Source organism: Sus scrofa, chromosome 13 (assembly GCF_054392235.1).
Source record: "Sus scrofa isolate SSC_HxYL_T2T_F1_AM1 chromosome 13, Sscrofa_HxYL_maternal_Yorkshire_Landrace_v2.0, whole genome shotgun sequence".
Taxonomy (NCBI): Eukaryota; Metazoa; Chordata; class Mammalia; order Artiodactyla; family Suidae; genus Sus; species Sus scrofa.
In genome coordinates, this window is record NC_139395.1 from 192,918,881 (window position 1) to 192,937,543 (window position 18,663).

At 35.3% G+C, this 18,663-nt stretch overlaps 1 protein-coding gene across 50 annotated transcripts in view; it reads right to left on the reverse strand.

Annotated features, from left to right (window-relative positions):
• ROBO2 (roundabout guidance receptor 2) overlaps positions 1 to 18,663 on the reverse strand; it is a 1,676,226-nt gene that overhangs the window by 129,392 nt on the left and 1,528,171 nt on the right. For all 50 annotated transcript variants that reach the window (XM_084991702.1, XM_084991700.1, XM_084991678.1 and 47 more), the window contains one exon: positions 1,587 to 1,714. In XM_084991702.1, coding sequence (XP_084847828.1) covers positions 1,587 to 1,714 — 128 coding nt within the window. The remainder of the gene's footprint in view (positions 1 to 1,586; positions 1,715 to 18,663) is intronic.

The following is an 18,663-nucleotide window of genomic DNA, read 5'->3' on the forward strand; positions in this document are numbered from 1 at the left end:
AGAAAAAACAAACAAACTTTGGGGGAAACATGGTCAAGTGAATTGCTTTGGCAAAGGGCTGACTAGATAAAAGCAAATGAATATATATAAATATATAATCACCCACCAGAGAATGTAGGTTAAAGAGGCTTACAATGGCTTTCAGATTTTGATCATATATGACAGTATATATATATTCAAATGGTATATGATCATAGCTTTTTATGAGCTGTTAACTAAGGCGGAATGAAAAGCAACTACCTTGCCAGTTTTGTTGAAATTTACTTTGTATCTAAATCCACCTTAGAATATCTGGATGAGGAAAAAATCATTTAGGTGGAACAGGGATGGAGTGATTGAGAAGTCTGGAAATCAATGTTTTTCTAGGTATCCAGAGTGAATGTTTCCTAATAGTTACCTGGAGGAAGATGAGGGTTTTCTTTCTTTCTTTTTCTTTTCTTTCTCTTTTCTTTTTAACTGATCTGATGCCCAAATCACATATCTGGCAAAAATCATTTTTCCTCCCAGATGAAGGACCAGTCTGAGAACCCCTGACACATTTATTTCCAATCCAAATTCCTCCAAGCCTTTCTCCTAATCTTATGAAAACTTCTGTAAGCAAAGCTGCATGAGGCTAGGAAGTCTGACCAAAGAGGGTGAGATAAAACTGATAGATGGATGAGAACAGGCAACCAACTTCCTTATCACAAGGATGGGAGGAGGCACCAGTTAGGATAGCGAAAGAAAGGCCGAAAGACGAGTGATGGATGCACCTGCCTATCTCTGAAGTCCTGTGAGCATAAACAATGCCATGGGTAACATCTATTTGGCAAGAGTACGTGTAGCTGTGTACATAGTACAATTTGATACCATGGGCTGTATAATTTACTCATGTGGCTCAACATGCACCATCAGGAAGATAGTTAATTCATGCTAGCTCTCTGTAGGGTTAAATAATGCTTTCTTTCACTTATAAGCAATTGCAGGGAGTCTATAAATGAAAATTACTCCATGACTGAGAAAGTGCATGACACCCAGAAAGTGAAAGTTATTACAGGAGCGGCACTGACTATTTCAATTATTTAAGGCCAATGAACTTCACAAATCACTCTCTAAATCAGATTTTCTCAATGTGGGAGCTCCTTTGTGTCCATTTTTCACCTTTGGAAGCAGTGTTAGTTTTTTTCAGATTGCTTTTTCAATGCTGAAATAAAAAAGAATTTCAAAAAAACTGCCTACTAGTGTAGAGTGACAATCTAATAAATAGAAAACAGTATCTTTGAAACTAGAGACATTTAAAAGCAGTAAAGAGTTCAAAGCGATTGAAACAAAGATTAGCATAAATCTTTTCTATTTTTAAGATTTCATTTTAAACTATATTAGCTATTACTTATTAAATAAAAATTAATCCCTTCAAAGGGTCATCCCTTCAAACTCAAATTTGAAAGTAATTTTATTTCAACTAATACCAAAGAAGACACAAAATCTAGGCATTTTAATGTAATAATAAAACAATGAAAGTATTACTTTGATTTTGAGTCCACTTACCAATTTAACCAAATATTAGTCTGCTCGTTCAATTATATTTCACATCTTAAGTCTCTTACCTCGGACTGTAAGGGTAGCAGAAGCTTCCACTTTTCCAACACGATTCTCAGCAATACACATATACGTGCCTTCATCTGTACTCATGGCCTTTTTAATTCTCAGGGTATAATCATCTTTGATGTCATACCTATGTGGAATATGAATTGGTTTTATTAAATAATATGGTTATATCTAGATAACATTAAGTATTCACCTTCATTTTTCTCTTTTGTACTGTATTTTACCTAAAGTAAAACACACACACAGACACATGATGTTCAGCCATAAAGTACAATTGCTTACATTAAAGATATTGCTAATACGATCATTAATTTCATATCTGATCTCTAAGCTGTTTGATTATCAATTACCTATAATTTATATAGGTATAAAACTCTGCTGCATCAAAACTGTAGTTCTTAGTAAGAAAAAAGTATATATTTCAGTTTCTTGGAGAGTTGTATTTTGTAAGTTACACTGTACTCAAATATATGATTTAACTTTTTAGGCATCTTGAATATGAGAGAGCCAGAATATATTAAAGGAGATTATTCTCTTATTCACAAATTGACAGAAAAGTGGTTAAAAGAATTAAGAAGAGGTAGTCCTTTTTCAAATCAGCAATATTAACTTTAAAACATCAGCATGCCTTAGACTGAGTTTTAGTAATGCACATCCTCGTCTCTTTCACAAACATTTATTGTCACATTTCAATTTTTTAACAAGTATACTAACATACTAGTTTTCAAAAAATAAAAAATTCAACATGATTTTTTAGGAGATTGCATAAGAACATGCTCTTGTTAAATTCTAAGAAATTAAATTCTAATAAATTCTTATTAAATTATACAATAAGGAAGTTATCTTTACAGTTTTCCATATTTGATTTTTCTTCTTAATTTTCACTGATTGTCTCTGTTATTTCACACACACATTTTTGCAATAGCTTCTGATTGATCACATTGGGACTCTTCCTTATATATACCACACAGTTAAAATCTGTTTCCAAAATACTACTTTAATCAGTTCTCTTTGCTTACAACTAGCTGTGACTTTCTATTGCTTTCAGTACCAAAAAAACTTTTTAGGCTTTCAATGAAGAGTATTATACACAGAATTCTTCTACTTCCAGCTTTAACTAAAAGAATAACACAGTTAACATTATTAGAAGCTGTGACATAGACCTAATAAAAGTTCTCTTTTAAAGAACTTTGCAAGATAGAAAACCAGGTCTAAAAACAAAGCATGCCAACTGAACTTAACTCTTCATGCTCCCGCATCCTCCAGTTACGGTGGATACTCTTTCCTCTATGTTTTAGGTTAAACTTCCACTGATTTACGTGTCATGACTCATGAGGAAAGCCTTATCATCCCCTATTCTTGTTTGAAGCCATCCATTACCACACTAGAAAACTATGATTACTCTTTCTTCAAAACAAAATACAAAACCAAAAAACTGCCCCCAAACAAACAAAAACCTTTATTGCTATACCAGTCATTCTGCACTTGCTTACATTTTGTATTGTCTGTTTCGATAAAGGCAGAGATCCTGTCTGCATCACACACTGCTACAGCCACAGAGCTTTTAATATCCAGTCGCATTGCCAGTTGGTTAAGAGCAGAGATTCTGGAGCCAAATGGCCATATTTTTAATCTTGGGCTCTGCCCTCATCTTATGCTTGAAACAGTGCATAGATATTTAATTTCTCTAGATCTCAACTTCCTCATTAGCAAAATGTGCTGATAATAACACCCATCTTATGGAGTGAATGTGAGCTTTAAAGGAGATATTTATTACTTATAAAGGGCATGAAGCTAGCTAGCATACAGAAAGCACATTATTAGTTATTTTTACTACTCCTATCAGAAGTACAAGAAATAACCGGTTGAATATATGATGAGTATTGTTTCTTGCTGATATTAGGATCAACCAAATATGAATGACTGCAAGGCTGCCAATCTGCCATCTTTACCTATAAGGGCTTTCTTAAAAAGCTATATTTATAGTTAAGAGCAAGTACGGGACTAAGACGCATGAAACAGTAACATTACACAGAAACTTTCTCTGTTTAACTTTGCCAATTAAATACGTGAGAAATAATGACTTTAATGATGGCTTCAGAAAAGCTGCTGGTGATATATTTACTGTCTAGTAAAGATGACTCCTATAGTTAGCCTATATTATGCATGACATGCTTAATTCTAAGCTATAAATATTGAATAAAAATAATATATGTTGCAGTCATTTCTGATTCATCTTAAAAACTAAACTCTGGTTTTGTCTTTGGTTCTTTTTGTTCATTTGTTTTGTTTTTTTGCTATTTCTTTGGGCTCCTCCCACGGCATATGGAGGTTCCCAGGCTAGGGGTCGAATCGGAGCTGTAGCCGCCGGCCTACGCCAGAGCCACAGCAACGCGGGATCCGAGCTGCTTCTGCAACCTACACCACAGCTCACAGCAACGCCGGATCTTTAACCCACTGAGCAAGGGCAGGGACCGAACCCGCAACCTCATGGTTCCTAGTCGGATTCGTTAACCACTGCGCCACGACGGGAACTCTTGTCTTTGGTTCTTGTTTGACTTCTGTAAAAGTCTCTTCATCTCTCTCTGAGTTTTCTCAAAAGCTGAAAGAGGGGAAGATGAACTTGATCTATAAAGTTATTTCTGGATCAAGCATACTTGAAAACATATTCTAAGTTAATAGAAGATACTTACATTTTAGCTTAATTATGATCTTTCATTTGATGAAACAAAATCAGAAACTATGTTGCCTTAAATTAAAAGAAAAAGGAGTTCCCGTCGTGGCGCAGTGGTTAACAAATCCGACTAGGAACCATGAGGTTGCGGGTTCGGTCCCTGCCCTTGCTCAGTGGGTTGAGGATCCGGCGTTGCCTTGAGCTGTAGTGTAGGTTGCAGACGCGGCTCGGATCACACGTTGCTGTGGCTCTGGTGTAGGCCAGTGGCTACAGCTCCGATTCGACCCCTAGCCTGGGAACCTCCATATGCTGTGGGAGCAGCCCAAAGAAATAGCAAAAAGACAAAAAAAAAAAAAAAAAAAAAAAAAAAAAAAAAAAAAGAAAGAAAAGAAAAAGACATGCACATTAGCTCAATGCAGTCTCAAAATAATACTCTGAGTCAGAAACTGCCATTTTACAGGGGAGGAAACTGACCCTTCCTCAAGTGAAATGATTTTCTCAACGTTATTTTGCCACTAAAGAGAAAAACCAGAATTCAAACCTTGAACTCTGACTCCTGAACTGGCACTTTTTTCCCCACTGTATTATGTTCTCCTTCCCCACAATAAAATACTTAGTTTAATTTTTAAAGGCTAACTTAAGACATATAAGCCACATTATCCACACGTTTGAATAGAAATATAATTTCATATTCAGCAAACACCAAGTTACACCTTCTGGCAAAATTTTACTTCAGATTATATAAATTACATAGGTAACAACATGATAGACAAATACAATGTGAGAGCTATTTATATGTGGCTTTAACAAAAAAAAAGTTTAATAAAAAATTACATACTAGAGGGAGTTCCCATTGTGTCTCAGCTGGTTAAGAATCTGAATAGTATCCATGAAGATGCAAGTTCGATCCCTGGCCTCACTCAATGGCTTAAGGATCTGATGTTGCTGTGGCTGTGGTATAGGCTGGCAGCTGCAGCTCTGACTCAGTCCCTAGCCTGGGAACCTTCGTATGGTGCAGGTGTGTGCATAAAAAGTAAAAAAAAATCACACATTAGATAATATTTAAACCCAACATAAGTCTGAAATCTCATCTGTCAAAATTTCTTTTTTTTAAAAGGAGAGAAAATATTATACATATGTTATATACATCATTTTTAAGTTGGCTTTTGTTCACTTATTAAGGATTCCCTGATAAATACAAGTAATTGTATATACTACTATGATTGTAATTTTTGTTTTTATGGGGGAAAAAGTGAAATATTGCTCAAGAGGAATAGAATTAACCTCTGTCGCTAATAAAAGGGACTACTTTTCAAAGATACCATGCCTTTATAAGCAAATAGTAAATCTACATTTTCATCTAACTATGGAACAAGGTTTTAGATATAGACTGTAAAACTCTGGATAAGAGCAATGATCTGGAGGTATAGAGGTATTTTTGGAACACTTGCAGGATTCCAGCTAGGTACAGAGAGTACATGTACCCAGGTAATAAGCCCATTTGCAGTGACACAGGTAAGCTTTTAGTAGAAAGAGGTTTTTGGGTGGTAAGTTTTAATGATCCTGCATATAAATTACCTAGCATAATTAGTAGATGGACATTTAACATTGTCTCATTTCAATTTCCCCCTGAAGCTGACTGAAATTTGACAAGATTATAAGGAAGGTTTAATTACTTTAGGAAATACTTCTGACCCTGTCTCCAATATGCCAGACACTGCATTGAAGACTGGGGATATATGCATTCACAGGGCTTTGAGCCCAGTAAAATGATTCTCAGCTAGAAGAGGTAAGGTCACCCCCACACAAGAGTAAGTCAAAACCACCTCCAAGTCTTTCTCTAACTAATGTGCACACTTCCCCAGTCCTGAAGTTAGATATGCACACGTTTCTGACAGCAGTGCTGTCTTTTCCCACTTAGAAAAAAATAAGTGCCACAATACACTAGTCCTGCTAGGTCCTGTCACATAAAGGTGTTGAAATTTAAAAACAAACAAAGGGAGAGTCTTGTCAGCAAGTGGTGCTGGGAAAACTGGACAGCCATATGTAAATCAATGAAACTGGACCATACCCTCACACCATGGACAAAAATAAACTCAAAATGGCTTAAAGACTTAAATGTAAGATAAGACACCATCAAAATCCTAGAAGAGAACATAAGCAAAACATTTCCTGGCATCAACCTTATAAATGTTTTCTCAGGTCAGTCTGTCAAAGCAGGAGAAATAAAATAAAACCAATTGGACCTAATCAAACTGACGAGCTTTTGCACAGCAAAGGAAACCATAAAAAAAAAAAACCCATAAAGACAACTTACAGAATGGGAGAAAATAGTTTCAAATGATGCAACTGACAAGGGCTTAAACTCTAAAATATACAAACAACTTACACAACTCAACAGCAAAAAAGCCAACAACACAATGGAAAAATGGGCAAAAGACCTGAATAGACATTTCTCCAAAGAAGATATACAGATGGGTAACAGGCACATGAAAAAATGCTCAACATGATTATTAGAGAAAGGCAAATCAAAACTACAATGAGGTACCACCTTACACCAGCCAGTCAGAATGGCCATCATTAAGAAGTCCAGAAATAGCAAGTGCTGGAGGGGGTGTGGAGAAAAGGGAACCCTCCTGCACTGTTGGTGGGAATGTAAACTGGTACAGCCACTATGGAGAACAGTTTGGAGATACCTTAGAAATCTATACATAAAACTGGTACAGCCACTATGGAGAACAGTTTGGAGATACCTTAGAAATCTATACATAGAACTTCCATATGACCCCGCAATCCCACTCTTGGGCATCTATCCGGACAAAACTCTACTTAAAAGAGACACGTGCACCCGCATGTTCATTGCAGCGCTATTCACAATAGCCAGGACGTGGAAACAATCCAAATGTCCATCGACAGATGATTGGATTCGGAAGAGGCGGTATATATACACAATGGAATACTACTCAGCCATAAAAAAGAATGCCATAATGCCATTTGCAGCAACATGGATGGAACTAGAGAATCTCATACTGAGTGAAATCAGCCAGAAAGACAAAGACAAATACCATATGATATCACTTATAACTGGAATCTAATATCCAGCACAAATGAACATCTCCTCAGAAAAGAAAATCATGGACTTGGAGAAGAGACTTGTGGCTGCCTGATGGGAGGGGGAGGGAGTGGGAGGGATCGGGAGCTTGGGCTTATCAGACACAACTTAGAATAGATTTACAAGGAGATCCTGCTGAATAGCATTGAGAACTATGTCTAGATACTCATGTTGCAACAGAAGAAAGGGTGGGGAAAAAAATGTAATTGCAATGTATACATGTAAGGATCACCTGACCCCCTTGCTGTACAGTGGGAAAATAAAAAAATAAAAAAAAAAAGAAAAGAAATCTTTACATAGAACTACCATATGACCCAGCAACCCCACTCTTGGGCATATATCCAGACAAAAACTTTCCTTGAAAAAGACACATGCACCCGCATGTTCATTGCAGCACTATTCACAATAGCCAAGACATGGAAACAACCTAAATAACATATGATTGGATTAAGAAGATGTGGTGTATATATATATATACATATACATATATACACACAATGGAATACTACTCAGCCATACAAAAGAACGAAATAATGCCATTTGCAGCAACATGGATGGAACTAGAAACTCTCATACTAAGTGAGGTAAGTCAGAAAGAGAAAGACAAATACCATATGATATCACTTATATCTGGTATCTAGTATATGGCACAAATGAAGCTTTCCACAGAAAAGAAAATCATGGACTTGGAGAACAGAAACTTGTGGTTGCCAAGGGGGAAAGGGAGGGAGTGGGATGGATTAGGAGCTTTGGGTTAATAGATGCAAACTATTGCCTTTGGAATGGATAAGCAATGAGATCCTGCTGTGTAGTACTGGGAACTATATCTAGTCACTTATGACGGAACATGATAATGTGATAAAAAAGAATGTATACATGTATGTGTAACTGTGTCATCTTTCTGTACAGTAGAAAATTGACAGAAAACTGTAAAACCAGCTACAATGGAAAAAATAAAAATCATTATAAAATAATAAATAAAATAAAAACAAAGGGACTTCCCGTTGTGGCTCATGGGAAACAAATCCAGCTAGTATCCATGAGGATGCAGATTTGATCCCTGGCCTCATTCAGTAGGTTAAGGATCTGGCGTTGCTATGAGCTGTGGTGTAGGTCGCAGATGTGGCTAGCATCTGACGTTGCTGTGGCTGTGGCGTAGGCCAACAGCCATTGCTCTGATTCGACCCCTAGCCTGTGAGCATCCGTGTGCTGTGGGCACAGCCCTAGAAAAGCAAAATAAATAAATAAATTAAAAAAATAAAAACAAAAACAAAGAGACTTCGAGGATTCTCACTTTAGGGGGCACTCGGAATCTTTTAAATTCTCATTGTCATTGGATCTGTGCCTAAGGAAAGATAGTGAATATTATAGGCATTTTTGATTTATATCAAAATACTTTAAATACTTATAAAATAATTGACTCTATCTGTTTAAAAGTGTTTTTAAAAGCTCACTTTGGCAACCATCCCACCACACTTGAATCCCATCTGTAACAATCTACCAACCAGTTTTCCAGCCTATTCTTATGATGAGTGAACTCTTCTGTCTTTGAACATCTCTGACAATTAGATCTTAAACATATGATAAAACAAAACATTTCTTTTAGAAACTTCTACTAATGCTATTACTCCTTGTACCAACCAGAAAAGGACGCTCTCACTCCTGCAAGATGGCCTTTTGAGTTTGGGGTTTCCTATGAATTACTTTATTTTTAGGTTAACTATTTCTAACAACAACAAATTATATAACATAATAGCCATTATGTAATCTGAGGGTTTAAAGGAAAATGAAGAGCTTCACTGATTGGTCGACCTACATCTGATATGTTACTCCACTGTTTAGAATTATCTAATGGCTTCCCATCCAGTCACATAGAATAAAACCTATTTCTATGGTCTTTGAGATTTCAAATAATCTGTTCAACTTCTCATTAACCCTCTTTTAACCACACTTCCCTTCTTCCCTTGTACAACTTAACTACCTAATTACTACTCTGTCTTTGTGCTTCTTTTATAACTTAGTTTTATAAACTTCTTTTATAACTTTCATAACCCAGGATACCCTTCCCCTACATTTTTCACTGCTGATTATTCTTAACTTTCAAGATGGCCCAAATATTCCCTCAAAGATGCCTTCTTGCTACACTGTGAAGTAGCTACACTATAAAGCAGTTCCCTGCCCACAAGTTACTTTTTCAAACTATTTATATTTGTTTTTATTCTTTGTTTCAAATTTTTGTTACTTATAGAATGTCTTATTTTCTTCACAAAACATACCTCTATCAAATTGCTGGCTTGATTCTTGTCTTCCTCCTTTCCAAGAGCATGTATATTCATGAAAACAAGAACTGATTCCTTTTTGTTCCCAACTATATACCCCAAGCCCTACCAAACAGCACCTGAGATCTTAGATGTGCTCAGTGAATACTTATTGAATGAATGATGAACCATCCAACAAAACTTAAAATTTTTCCATCATTTTTTTATGGCATAGTTATTAGTAAAACACTTGTATACAGAGCAGAAATATCAAATAATTTGAAATAATACTCTTCTATTATATCAAAAAAGAAAGTAATGCTGTTAGGTTTATATATTAGCAGTTAGTTCTGAAATGTATATTAAAGCAACAAAATACTGTAAATATTAAGACAAAATATTTAATACATAAATGCTACTATGGATATAGTGCTCAATAAAGAAATCGACCAGTAATCTAGACATTTGATTTACGTATTATCATTATGCTTTTCTCTCTGTAAATTTCTAACATGAAAAATAAATAATCTCTGCACCAAAGTAAAAGAAATAATTCTAGAAGAACATCTAAAACAAATGGGAAGACTATAGGAGAACTAAGTAAAGCTTTGTGTCTTGTTCAATGCTTTTGAATATATTAACTCATTATTTTGGGAACTAGGGCGTTTTCTAATCACATGTTATTAAAATAAAATAATGACAAAGAAATTTTTTGCATAGTGTTCTCAAATGTACTATGAATTTATTCTCATAACAATTCTGGTAGGTAAGTAATTATGTCCCCCATTTAAACATTTTGAAAAATTAGGCATGCAAGCTTCAATCTGAAAGCATATAGTTTATTTTTATACTTTTATAAAATATGGCAAAATGGAATCTGGAATATTTTGTTCAATTTTAATCCTTGTTTATCAAGAAAGGAAATACAAGAGTTCCCGTGGTGGTGCAGTGGTTAACGAATCCGACTAGGAACCATGAGGTTGCGGGTTCGATCCCTGGCCTTGCTCAGTGGGTTAACCATCCGGCGTTGCCGTGAGCTGTGGTGTAAGTCACAGATGCAGCTCGGATCCCATGCTGCTGTGGCTCTGGCGTAGGCCAGCGGCTATAGCAGCGATTCGACCCCTAGCCTGGGAACCTCCATATGCCACAGGAGCGGCCCTAGCAAAGGCAAAATGACAAAAAAAAAAAAAAAGGAAAAAAGGAAATACAGACATAAAAATTGAAAAGGTGACATACATGAATTTGAACTCTTCATGTGTTAAAAACAATAACTTCAAAAAAATATTATTTAAGTCTAGGGACCATGAAGAGCATGAGTCAATAAAGATGGAAATATTCGGTGAGTCCCAAAATGTCAATATGAAAGGAGAACACTTGAAGCCTAAATAAAATACCTCTAGGATAAGGGAGGTTATAAGAAAATAAATGAAATTGATATTCCAAGAAACCAACAGTTTATAAACTCTGAGACAAAGCAAACAATTGAAAGATTATTGAGTTTTGTTTAATGTCCTAATTTTAAGATTAGAAAAATAGCATTTTGTTATCTAGAGTCTTGGAATTCACTGGAGCAAAAGTTTGGCCCATATTAAAAAGTAGGTTTCCTGGCACATTCTTCATCAACTGTATTAGAGGTTATAACTTTCTACCAAGAGAAAACATAAAGATTCCATTTTTTTAAAATGTATGAATCTATAAAGGGAAATTAAGTAAGCAGGGGATATACTACCAAAATTGCAGCTGCTCCCACAAATTTTTCCTAGATGGTTCAATGAATAAATGGTCAATATCATTATTAAGCTTTTTGTGGCAGAGTTGTTATTAGAATTGAGGCCTCATGGTCTGGGTACAGAAATTTACACTTGATACTATAAATTCTTAATTGCAATTTGTTCCTTTGTGGATGGAAATCTTCATGAGAGCAAACTGTCTGTGCGTAGCTGTATGTGTGTGTGTGTGTGTGTGTGTGTGTGTGTGTATTTGTGTTTTGACTCACAAATGTTTTAAAATTATTGGAATAATTGATGCAATTTAAAATGTTGACATTTTCACATAGAAATTTGGATTTTCAACTCAAGCTCAGTCATCCTCCAAAGGGCACACTCTTTCATCACACTGCCTACCCAAGTCTAAAGAACCACACAACTGGAGACACTACTGTTCCTTCCAACATTACGGAACCGCTGTGCCAGTCTCTAGCCTGACCCTTGATAGTTTCCTTATCCCAGGAGACTGAAGCATATCATAGTACCTTTATTAATTGTTTACTATAAGATGCACCTCAGGTCAGAGAAATGAAAGACCTTATAATTGTGATCAAATTAGCTCTTGCCCGCAAAAAAACCTTAGCAAATATAAGGATTGGTTTTAAAGAAATTACATTTAAATAACTTCAAAACTCAAAGAAAAGTAAATATTTGGCTCATTGTTTTCACATTTAGGCAACCTGAGACAAAATACGACAAAGATCCTTTCCCAATAACACACTCCTTGAGTTAATTATCATCCAAGGAAAAATTGTCATGAGTATCAACTGCCAGTTTCTGCTTTCTCTACCGGGTCAATATGTTTCTGAGACAGTAATGTGCTTCCTAAAAGTACATATTTCACAAGCAATTAGATGTCAAAGATTTCCAGAGGTCCAGTAAATGTGGCTTTATTTCTTGGATTTCTTTCTGGATAAATCGGTACATGCCTAACAGTAATCTCAGATGCTTTATACTATTGGGTTGAATAATTGGGGAAATATTCATTTTTCCATAGAAAGCAAATATTGACTAATATAAATACTTATAAATAATAGTTCCTTATATTTAAAGAGATCTTCACAGTTTACAGCTGAGGTTAATATAAGATTTCACAACAATAAATGACTTTGAGAAAATGCCTATTTCCAAATGCCATTTTAAAGAAGATGCTGAGATTGCTGTCTTGAATTATAAAGAGACTGAAATTGGTGTCCTCTGCAGCAAATCCATTTATTTTTCTACCACAGAGCAACATACCTTTTCCATATGATGTGTGTGTTTCTTGCTCTGTGTGTGTGTGTGTGTGTGTGTGTGCTTTGGGCAGGTGTGTATTTCTATATCAGACTCTGTTCAAAGCATCAAAAACTCCAGAAAGTAACAATATTTTTCTCAGTATTATTTTAAAGCCAACTGTAATCCCAGGAGATTCATAAATGTGTTCCCTAATACATATACACACTTTAAAAATATTCTTTTATTGAACAGTCTAATGTTCCTAAATTTTACTCTGATCTGCTTTTAGCCTTCTTTGCATAGTGGAGAATAAATCCTGAGTAACTAGAGCATACTTTGTATAAAACAGTTACTTTTAAAGCACAGTATAAATGATATATGATCAACATGTAGGAGGTATTGTCTGATTTTAATTAAAAATTTAAAAAAAGGAACAGATTAAAACACACACACACACACACACAACTGGTGCGGAAATCCTAACAGAAATTGGGTGATTTTGATTGTGAAATCTGCCGGTCTCGGACTTACATAAATGCAGTCATTGTTGCCAGGTTTGATTAATGACAGTTGTACAATCATGTGCTGACAGTCCCCACTATAAAGATACCTTTTTTTTTTTCTGATATGAAACACTGCTGAAAAATGCAACCCAATCAGATTTGGCCCCCGGACAACATGTGCTATCATCACTGTAGCGTGAATTGAGATTGATTGGTAACCAGCTGTGACAAAGTGGGAAAAGAAGCTCTGGTTTTTGTGTTGTTTTTTTTCCCAAAGAAAACGGGAACTGAATTGTGTCAAAACCATTACCATCTGTTCAGCTAAATAATAAACAAAACAAAATAAATTTTTTTAATACTTAAAACAACAGTTTGTATGCAAGGTTTTATTTGTGTGCGCTCTTATATTGAATGAATGATCTTAAAAGTGTGTCAAAAGAGAAAATATTATTGATTTTTTAAGAAACAGAGTATATGGTATGTTAAAATCATTTCCAAATTTAAATTAAAGAATCTATTTTATTTCTTCCTCCTAGCTAAGCAACATCCCCTCTTAGCTAGTGGGGAGATTTCCTGTAAGCTTAAATTTACTTTAAAAATATCAAAGTTTTTTGAAAATTGGCAAAATTTTATAACATAACCACATTTTACACATTTCTCATACTTTGCAATCCCCAAAGTACCTAAAGTTTTTAAGGTACTTTTCATGATTGTCTAGCTTTTATGAATACAATTAAGATAATTTGGGGACCGCCCCCTCCAAACCTTTTACAATGGCTATGGAATTGGGGAGGAAAAAAGAATGAAAGAAATAACACTGCATTTTTTAATCACAAACTGGAATGTTACTGTTATTAGTTCAACTCCCTGAATCTCTTTGCATTGCTTGAATTATGCAAGGACTCTACATTAATAAAACTTCCTGAATGGCTGTTCTCATCTCAAAAGCACCTTTGTTTTTATGGAGGGAAATTTATTTTCTCAGCATTTTTAGTTTTTGAAATCATCTACTACTTATTATAATATGTCTGGTTCCAATTCTAGAACAAGTGTTTTAAATTAGCACTTAGAATTTTATTATGTATCTGCATTATTAATCATTAAGTTTGCCACTTGTAAAAACTATGAATTGAACCAAGAAATAATTAACGTCTACACAAGTAAATGCTTCTTTCCCTTAGGAAGACTTGAAAAGTTTGTTTTCAATTTTTAAAATACTTGCACTCAATCCAAATAGCTGAAAATCACCTTACACCTTTTAGATTATTTCAGAAAATAAAGTAATATCTGCAATAATAGGCATTCAGTAATTACATATTCAATGAAAACTTAACTATGGAGCTTTTACATGAAAATATTACAAGGTCTATTGCTTTGTTTTCAACAGAAGTATTTTTAGGATAAAAATCACTTATTGATCTTATGGAATCATTCACTGATAATTGGAAACACACTCATCAGCTAATCAGTATTATTATATGGATTACAATGAACATGGAGAAGTGGCCACTTAGAAATCTGTCATTTTTTTGATTGCTAGAAAAGAGTGCTTCTTAACAACTCACAAATTTGAATCAAGATACTTTTCTATAAAACATAAACCATCTTGGAGAAATTTAGATCTTCTGCTTTTTTCATTCTTGGCAGATGCAAATAGGAAAAGTTGGTCAATTTTCCTAAAAAATCTCTGCTCACAATTTTTCCAACAAAATCCTTTCACAGATAATACATGAAATTGCTGCTAAAACTAACCTAAGCACTTTTTGGTAGCCTAAGCTCCAGGTGATACTTTCTTAATCTTTAATATTTAAGGTGTAACTTAAAGTCAAGCTCTTAAATCATGATTGAGAGCTGGGACTCGGAGGTGAACACAATAGGTCGTTCTTTTGCTGGCAAAGGGATATTGAGGAAAGTTTCCTGTACTCTTAGCCTTTGTGGGTTACATTCTTTTTATCTGCAAGCATAGTCTGAAGTTTATAGTTTGAGTGAAGGAATGAACCTTCCTCTATACTTTTAGGGTTCCGGTTGCAAGCATTTTGAAGCAGGGCACACTTAACAGCAGTATGAAGAGTAGATATCCTTTAAAAAATTAAAATTAATACAACATTTATTGGGGTAGGAAAGGAAACAAAAATCTCAAGAGATTAGACGTGCAGGGAAACAGTAAGAAACAAACTGATCTCTGAAGGGAACTTGATGTTCTTCTGTTCTGGAAGCTTATACTGAAATACGATGGCATTCTGACTGCTTTGATTAACTAAATAATATTTTATCCTTTTTTGGCTTTTCTTAAACGTGCTCTTTGTTATCTCCAGTCCAGGTGTAGGTGGATCCACCCTTGTAAGTTGCACCCATGGATTGAAAATCCCTCTACCAGCTCTCTTTGGCAGAGCTGAGGGCAGGGAGTTTTCCAAGGAAAAAGCAAAGAGAAAGCAAATGAAAAAAAGATGTCTAAAATAGCCACAATGGAATAAAAATAGTTGACTCAACAAAGAGCAGTTTTCACATCACAGGATAAGTAGGCCCAAAAGGCAAGGCCTCGAACCACTGCCAGGGATCCCAGACAGTAACCGTCTTGAAACCAGGACCCCCACCCCAACCCCAAAAGTGGGCCATTAAACCAAACTAGAGCTGAGCCACTCTAGGAAGGCCAAAGCAACCCACTCACCCCACACTAGAAGTGCCTCCAAGTTTTAATCACTGAGTCTATGGCTGCCCTTCGAGTACCCCTGTCTCCTCCATCTTCCATACCCATGGCAGACATTGGACACTCCAGGGATGAACCCTCTTGGCAAGTCTGCGGACAACTGTAAATTTCACAGCCTCTTATTCTTGGTCGTCACCCAAGTTTCCATCTTCTCCCGTCATCTTATTCTCATTTACACCTCCTCTGCAGTGAGTATTGTCTCCCTTGAAATAAACTCTCACACATTTTGGGGGGATTGTCTCCCCCAAATTTTTCACTGTGCTTTCTGAACTACTTGTTTGCTGATTTGTAAATCTTCCTTATCCTCTATCTTTCTCAGATTTTTACCTTCATCTCCATGCCTTATAATGGAAATCTGGCTTTTTCCTCTGGGTTTGTTTAAGGGGGGAGGAAAAGAGAAAGATAGGAACATCTCGACCATTCCAAATAATTACCCAGAGCCTAACATAGAGCAGTTACTCAATCCTTTTGGGGGGGTTGCGGGGAATGAACTATTCTCAAGACAAACAAAACAAAATTTAAAAAGCAAACAAACAAAGTCCTATATTGTATGACTGAATAGCAATCATGCCACCTAGTTTTCAAAAGAAATCTTAGACTTTCTTTCTCTGACAAAGATGACATTTAATAAGGATGTACTTCCTAGAGCCATTGTGAGGATAAAATGAGTTAATGCATTTAGGGTGTTGAGACATGAACCTGGCATATAGTAAATGCCCAATAAATATCCTCTAAGATTTGCCTTAGCTGTTTCTCATTTCTCTCGTACTCCCTCTTTCAGAGATACTGTCTCCATCTCCATTTGTCATTGCCTCATAGCAAGATCTTGGACCTTACCCTAAAGTGGAATGGCTCCTCCTTTGAAATTGGAAGTTCAAATATCCAATCCTGCCATAACCTTAGATGGTTCCTACTCTCTTAATCAATTTACAAATTTAAACTCTCCCTCCATGTCTATCACTTCTCGGTATCAACACTTATTTGTCTACCTTGCCTAGATTTCCTGGTCCATAAGATGTTTCCCAATATCTTTGTTTTTCTTGTCCCACTGTCTTTCTGTTGCCTTTGCCTAGAAAAAAATCTCAATTATGTATTGATATACATATATAATATAATCATGTACTTTTCCTTCCACTTTCATATGAAATCAAGTTCAAACTGTACTAGAGATATTGGGCTTCTCCTTTGGTTCACAATTTTGGAAAGGAGTGTTTAATTATTTTCATTACTATCCTTAATATGCAACCATCTTTGATAATTTTTCACTAACCTTTAGATTATTATTCAAATAATAATTGCAATCCCTTAAATGTATTGCTTTTAAATATTTTTAAAATATTCCAGGTATTACTATAACTAATTAGAACATAAAAATTTAGGGTAAAAAAGTGCAAATGTATCACAATTAAGGAGACCCTGTTGAAACAAATAATGTGGTGAGGCAGGTTAAATTATCCTTCAGTTTAGAAATGATTATTTTATTGGCATAAATGCATTTAAGACAATTTAGTTTTACAACAGGACTAGAAACTGCCATATCTATTTTGGAAAAATGGATATATCTCACAGATGTGTGTTGGTCAGAATTTAACCTCAACTTTAAATCCTTTTAGAAAAAGACTTTAGAGATTAAATCCACAAGAGTCTGCAGAAATCACTGCTCGGACCACACTTTTTGATGAGCAGCTCCCATTCTTATACTCAGAAGAGTTGGAAATAATAAGAGATTATAATTTTGGGGTAAAATAGATTTTTTAATTTGCCATCTACATGGCAGCCTTGCCATCACTGATGGACAAACTACAAGAAGTCTCCTTCATCCATGTTTAAAGTGAGCACTTGGAGCAGGGGGACTTCTGTATCCTCAGAGATCAGTTCAGTCTCGGCAGTGTAATGGAAGGTTCAGAAGGCTTTCTTCTCTTGCCTTCTGCCCACAGACACTTCCTAATGAAATGTGTTTATGAAATAATTTAGAAATTCAACTAAACGACCTAGGAGCACTTGTCACTGTTACTTGTATCACATAACTTGAGGGTTGGTAGATAGGTCTACTTGAAAATGAAGGTTTAAGATACCTCTCTAATTAGGCTACTCTTAACTAGTTTTATCAGTTGAGCAAGTATGTAAGGAGCAAGAAATATGAAGAAAAATTCCTTGCCTAATATATCCTAGAAAATAGGCAAAAATATACATTCATTTCAAGTCATTAGTCTTGTGTTCATTGATGACATGTTTACGTCAAATCCAATCAGGGTATTATTTGTCCATTTCACTGGCATAACCTTCATAGCTAGGGCAAAAAGAAAAGACTGTTATATTTGGAACCTTAACTCAGAGAAAAAGTATTGTTGGATCGCACAAACAATGCTAACTTGAATTCAGTGACATATGCTATTGTGATATGATTAAATATGATTTGGATTAAAGAAATTTTTTTCTATTTATTAAAGACACCATCATTCACCCAGGTACCCACTCTCAGTATAAACATCAGTATTACTTTTAACCCTTCTTTTCCCATGAACCCTGATATACGATTTCCAATTAAAAAAATCATTTCTTTGTATTGCCACTTACATTAATACCTATTTTTGTGTATTCTTAGGAAATACCCAAATGTGATCCACTAAGTGCCTTTTAACAACTTCTTACCAGGTATGCCTACCTCCAAACTTTCTCTACTACAAGGTACACTACATATAAATGTAAGAATCAATTTTCTAAACATAGAATCAAAAATAAATTTCTATTCAATGAACTTAGTGAATCCCTAGTTCATAGTGTGTTCAGTATAAACACTTCACTTGGAATTAGAGGCTTTTATAATAAAGCCTCAACCAA